This window comes from Hyposmocoma kahamanoa, unplaced genomic scaffold (assembly GCF_003589595.1).
Source record: "Hyposmocoma kahamanoa isolate Upper Pololo Valley unplaced genomic scaffold, ASM358959v1 87, whole genome shotgun sequence".
In the NCBI taxonomy this organism is placed as follows: Eukaryota; Metazoa; Arthropoda; class Insecta; order Lepidoptera; family Cosmopterigidae; genus Hyposmocoma; species Hyposmocoma kahamanoa.
The window spans coordinates 10,458,093-10,464,254 of record NW_020654422.1 but is presented as its reverse complement, the minus strand read 5'-3'; the positions used below and the strand labels follow the sequence as shown (position 1 = coordinate 10,464,254).

The window sequence follows — 6,162 nt, the reverse complement described above, 5'->3', positions numbered from 1 at the left end:
AATATTGCACAGCAGCGTCCCTCTTATATTTTTTACAATACTTACTAATTTGGAGGTGAAATAATTTTATTCACCCAAACTGAGAACAATGCGAGCTTAGAGTTAGGCGTGCAATTCTGTATATACAACGTTATTTTTAAAATACTTGCAACCTGGAAGGGCTGTTGATGTTACTAGCATCATAAACAACAACTTTTGTTCCACGACTTTTAATAATTCATCAAAAACTTTAATACTAAAATAAATAGATTTAAATAGGTCACTTTAAACGGTAATAACTCTGTGCAGCATGGAAGTGGAGTCGTCGTGGAGGACGCGCGCACGTTTGAACTTATTTTACCGATCTAAAAAGTTGTTGTATGATGTTAGTAATATAGTCCTGCGAGGTTGTTAGTATTTTAAATATAACCCTGTGTATATTTACGAAATTTAATGTTTGTGTGCTTTAATCCTATAATAAATAAGGTTACAACTAACTCTACAGTAATAAAAAGGCCGCTTCAAACACTATTTTATTTATGTAAACATTCACGCCAATAAACTTAGCGACGTGAATAAGTTCGCCAGGAACCAACATTAATATAAATAAGATAATCGAAAACAAAACATATGACCGAATAAATTACTTAATTTTTACTTACAATATCAAATCAATGAGTAATAATAATAAAAGTAAGGCATAATATCACTTACAAAAAGAAGTACTACCTATTTAGAAACGTAGATTTTCCAACTGAAGAAAATAGACTATGCAATCAATGATTGCGCTCTCTCAAAGGCGATACTACAACGTGCAAGTTTTCCTTGCCAGTCTTGTGACCTTTACGAACCATTGAAGGGGACTTAGGTTTAGGCTGGGTTTGTTCCGCATCCTTTTTAATCTTTTCAACAATAGATGACTGTTTGGATAACGCTATAGTCAGCTCTTCATTTTCTTGACGAAGTAACGAGAGCTCCACCACCAGAGATTGTTGGTCCTGAATCTATGAAAATAAATTTGATTAACTATTATACTCCTTAAAATTTCACATTACGTGTTTTAGTATGTTACCTGTTGTTGAAGACGCTGATTGTCAGCCTCCAGACGCGCTATTTCGGCGGCAGCTTGTGTAAGCAGCGCCCGCGACTGTTCTGCCGCTGCTGTCGCCTGTCCGGCGTGCTCTGTCGCCAACTCACACAACATACTCTTTTTCTCCACCTAAAAGTTTGGTACTTTATTAACTGAACATTCATCATATATGTTACATGGTTTAAATAACATAAATTCAACGCAAACCTCTTCACGAAGCATTTGAATTTGAGATGACGACTCTTTCTTCAACATTTCCACATCTTCAATAAGCTCAGTTTTGATGGATCCAAGTTCACGATAAGCTTCAATTTCAACATTTTGTAAACTCTCAATTAATGAAACGTTGTGCTCCATAATTCTAGTATGCTCCTTTGCTAGAGCAGCTTTGGATTTCAATATATTAACAAGAGCTTCTTTATATTCATTACATTCTAATATAGTGTTGTTTAGACTGTTTTTGTATGTAGTTAAATCATTTTCCAGAACTTCCTTTGATTCTGTTAAATTCTGGACTTTGTATTCCAAATGTTCCAACTCATTATCAGATTCTCTCAAGCGCATAGTTAGCACCTGAACGATGTCCCTAGTAACAGATAGGGACATTTCAAACTTATGCTTTTCCTTAATAGCCTTGTCAACTTCCACTGTCAACTTATTAACTTGATTTTCAAAATCAATCATCTTTTTCTTTGAGTCCTCTTTCAGATCTTCAGTTTTCTTGATAATAGTTTCTTTCTCAGCTTTAAGTATTTCTACCTCTTTTGTCAAACTGCTAGCTTCTCTATATAACTTGTCCTTTTCTTCTTCAGTTACATTGAGAGAATATTTTAAATCTTTGACTTCTTTTTCTAAATAATGGATTTGTTCTTGTTGTTGTTCCCAGTGCTCTTGAATAGTCCTGCTACGCTCTTCAAACTGTATTTCGCAAAGTTTTAGTTTTTCTTGTGCAGTTTCATCAATTTGCTCTAATTTCGCTTTCATTTCCAGATCCTTGGCATCAAGCTGTTGCTGCATTTCATTTAAAACATCTTCTTTCTCTTTCTGCATATGTTTTCTAATTGACTCTATTATAGCAACATACTTCGACTTAACACTTTCCTGATCGGCTTTAGATTTAGTAACAATTATTAGTTTCTCATCCTCAAATTTAGATTTTAAAGTTTCTAGTTCAGCCTTGTATTCACGCCTGATACTCTCATTAGCCTCTAAAGCTAGTGCATGGTGACCTTTAACCATCTCAAGTCTCTGTCTTGTCTCTTCTACACAAGTTTCCATGCTAGTCAGTTTCTCTTGCAAATCTTTGCATAGAGTGTCTCTAATGGTAATGATTTCTTCAAGTGAAGTCAATTCAACTTGTTTGCTGCTAACCTCTTCCTCCAGTTTCTCACACTGAAGTTCTAATTGCGTAATCTTTAGCGTTAAATCATTAATCAAAGTACTACAATTAGATTTCTCATGTTCATAATTTTGTATTTCCTGGTTATCAGTCAATGATATCATAGACAGTTTCTTTTCTATATCTTTGGACTTATTGTCGAGAGCTGATTCATTTACTTTTTTTTTAAGACAACCAATTTCATTTTTCAGCTCTTCAATCTGTTTGCTATATTCAGTAATGGTGAAATCCTTGTTTCTGTAATATTATTGACATTAATATTGATTATTTAGGAAAAGCTTATGCAAAGTCACTCATGATTACTTACCTTATTTCCACTTCCTGTTCTTTAGCAAGATCATCTTTAACATAGGCTTTAGACTTGACATCTTTTGTAGAGGGGCTTAATAATTTCTTAGCATACACAGTGGACTTGATGTTGGGTTTAACTGGTTTTGGCTGTTACGACAAAGTGTAATGATGTAATGAGTATGAATAAAACTAACTACTTAAATTAATAATTAATTGAGAGGGTAATTGTCTATTTGAGATTAATTACATGTATTTTATATTTAGGGTTAATATGACATTGGTATTTCATATATGAGAATTAAAACAAAAAAAAAACGATTTACACACACACAATGCAACCAATATGCTTTTGCTATCTTGCTGAACTCTCATTATTCCTTGGTGGTAGAATAGTAGGAAATGGGAATCTACAAAGTCACGAAACTCATTTTGAACTGCTTCATGGGAACTAAACAGTTTTTCTTGAACATAATTATCCAAATAACAATTGAGTGAGATATAGTAGTCAGTAGAGGCCAAAGAAAGTAGATAGGGTGGATAGCTAATAGTTTCAATATGCAACTTTTATAAGGAGTTATGTGTGTATGTTCAGCAGTACGTGCTCTGTTGCTATGATATAGAAATAGGTGTGAAGATTGGTTGACTAGCAATGGTTATTATAGTATAGAGCTGAACCATCATTGTTCGCATTTATTCATAATAGCGATAACTGTCATGATTGTGTTAGTTCCAAGGAAGACTACCAAGCAGTTGAGGCACAAAACATATTGTCATTATTATTTTAACCATTCCATTGATTACAACTATCATAATTAAATACATTTTTTATCCATTTTTCATCACAAGTAATGAGGCAGTCTAAATTTCCTTGATATCTATGTAGACTAATAAAGACAGTGCAATTTTTGTGTCAGTTGTCATTCAGATAGATATAACTTAAATGGCTCAGTGTAGCGGGTAGAATTTCATAAGCCATATTTCTAATTCCACCGTAGTTTGTGATTGATGGACTTCAATAACAGCTCACAACTCTCCATTTGTCACCTTAAACCCTAATCATCCACGAAACTTTTTACAAGCATTCATTTGTATTAAAATTTACAAGAATCTAGATTAAAAGATATCTAGCAGTATCCATGTGTGATTACAAAGCATATGCAAAAAATAACTAAAATAAAAACAAATTAAAATTATTTTTCGATGCATAAGATTGAATGAGAGACAATCTTACACGAAAAATTACTTGGGCATCAGAATGGCAATTTCATACTGTAGTCCCTCAAGTCAAGGGATCAATCAAAAGGGATCAATTAAATGTCTTGTGTTAGTCAGTAAATGTCCTTAATTCAAAAGAAATAATAATGGTTTCAATAATTCGCGTTTTTATAATTTACTTACCGTTGTAAAGGATTTAACACTTTTGACAGAGCTGCTTTGGGACCTAGAAGTAGTAACTGACTTCAGCGTAGGTTTCGATGAAGTTGCTACAGTAATTTTTGTCTTAAGATTTATTTTCCTGTGTTCATCATCTGGTTTATTTGGCACATTGCTTTGATTATTAACAGCGCCTGGAATTGTACATATCATACAGCGTATCCGGATGGTTACGGCAACAAAGTCGCTAGGACAATGGCTTTTCTTTCACAATTTCTAAATTAAACTTACCCAAAGGTTCAAAACGTTTAGCTTTCGAAAACATGATAAAATTGTCAAATTTAATTCAATAAAATCAAAGCTGTTATAAATTTCAGAATATTTGAATAACACAACGTAACGTTCACTTCCAAGATCGCGCGCGAAAATGACGTTTATATATTTTACGCTTTGTCAATGAAAAAAAACCGTTAGACGAACGTTCCGTTCTACAAAACTTACGCTTATCGGAGCTTATGGGGCTTGTTTCACGAACCTACAATTTTACTAGTTCACTCGCTACTAGTCACCAGTACTAATAATAGGGGTTAAAGTATGAAATTCCCGATTTGTACTGAAAATCTAAATTGTTTATTTTTTAAATTTTTAACAAATTTATTTAATCAAAATAGTTGCCATTATTATCTATACATTGCTGCCATCTAATGGGAAGGGCGATAGAACTCCGACGATCTAGACTGCACAAACTGTGTGAAAGCATTTTGTACTGCCTCCTGGGAAGAAAACTTCTTGTCACGTAGGTAATTGTCCAAATCACGAAAAAAATGGTAGTCCGTTGGAGCAAGGTCTGGTGAATACGGAGGATGACGAATGGTTTCTAACTGCAGTTCCTGAAGGGTCAAAATGGTTTCTCGTGCTGTGTGAGGTCTCGCGTTGTCGTGGAGCAATAATGGTGAAGTTCGATTCATGAGTCGGGGCTGTTTTACTGCTAGTTTTGTCAACATGGTTCGGAGTTCGGCACAGTAGACATCTGCCGTTATTGCTTGACCAGATCGGAGAAAACTATAGTGAATAACACCATGCTGAGACCACCAAACAGTTACCATTACCTATTTATTGGTAAGTTTTGCTTTAGGACACTGTTGTGGCATTTCACCTGGGGTCAGCCATTGCATTTTTCTTTTCCGGTTATCATAAAGAATCCACTTTTCATCACATGTTACAATTCGATCCAATATTCCTTCATTTCTGTACCGGTTCAACAAGGCAACACAAGTTTCAACACGCGTTTCTTTCTGCAGATCAGTCAAATCATGAGGCACCCATTTTTCGTATTTTTTTATTTTATTGATTTGACGCAAGTGAGTCAATATTGTGGGTAAGGTAACGTTAAACCATGCCGCTAATTCCTGGGTAGTTTGACTAGGATCGGCTTCCACTATCTCTCTTAATTCATCGTTATTCACCTGTGTGGGCGGTCTTCCTCGTGTCTCGTTCGTTAAGTCGAAATTTCCATCACGAAAGCGTTTAAACCGAAATCGCACGGTGCGTTCATTAGTAGACTCCTCTCCAAACGCAGCATTGATATTGCGGGCTGTTTCTGCCGCGTTAGTTCCGCGTCGGAACTCGTATTCAAAAATCACTCGAATTTTCGCAGTATCCATCTTTCTTGTCTAAATTGAATAACAAAAACAATTGAAAGTCGATATTCAAATGTTTCAAATTAAAAAAAAAAAAATCACAGAAACCATTTGAAAAAAGTTTCATTCGAAAACCTCAAACCATGAAGATTCTATGAAAATTCAAAGAACCTATTGCAATAAAACGGCAATTTCATACTTTAACCCCTAATATTATAAGAGCTAGTAAATTCCGTTTCACAAATAAAAATACTATACTTGTAGCTAGTAGAGTATGGGTCGTATTCTAGAACTCTACTCAATGCTCAATTCATGATTTGAGTATGGTTTAAAGCACTCGAAATCATACTCAAGTCCCTGCCATTAGGGTCGTATTTCCAGTGCTTGTG

At 34.7% G+C, this 6,162-nt stretch overlaps 1 protein-coding gene across 1 annotated transcript; it reads right to left on the bottom strand.

Moving 5' to 3' along the window:
* Positions 1 to 506: 506 nt before the first annotated feature.
* Positions 507 to 4,458, bottom strand: LOC113235355 (COP1-interactive protein 1-like). The gene is made up of 6 exons (XM_026471034.1): positions 4,425 to 4,458; positions 4,158 to 4,327; positions 2,776 to 2,906; positions 1,277 to 2,705; positions 1,052 to 1,198; positions 507 to 983 (listed from the first exon to the last, which is right to left on the bottom strand). The coding sequence occupies exons 1-6, from the start codon at positions 4,456 to 4,458 to the stop codon at positions 756 to 758; spliced, it is 2,139 nt and encodes a 712-aa protein (XP_026326819.1). The 3' UTR covers positions 507 to 755.
* Positions 4,459 to 6,162: the final 1,704 nt, after the last annotated feature.

What these genes read in the sequence shown, in the direction of transcription:
- LOC113235355 (XM_026471034.1), bottom strand. Translation starts at nt 4,458, where the DNA reads ATGTTTTCGAAAGCTAAACGTTTTGAACCTTTGG. An exon ending in TTCAAATGCTTCGTGAAGAG is followed by an intron (nt 1,199 to 1,276) that starts GTTTGCGTTGAA and finishes CCAAACTTTTAG; the next exon opens with GTGGAGAAAAAGAGTATGTT. An exon ending in ATCAGCGTCTTCAACAACAG is followed by an intron (nt 984 to 1,051) that starts GTAACATACTAA and finishes TTATTTTCATAG; the next exon opens with ATTCAGGACCAACAATCTCT.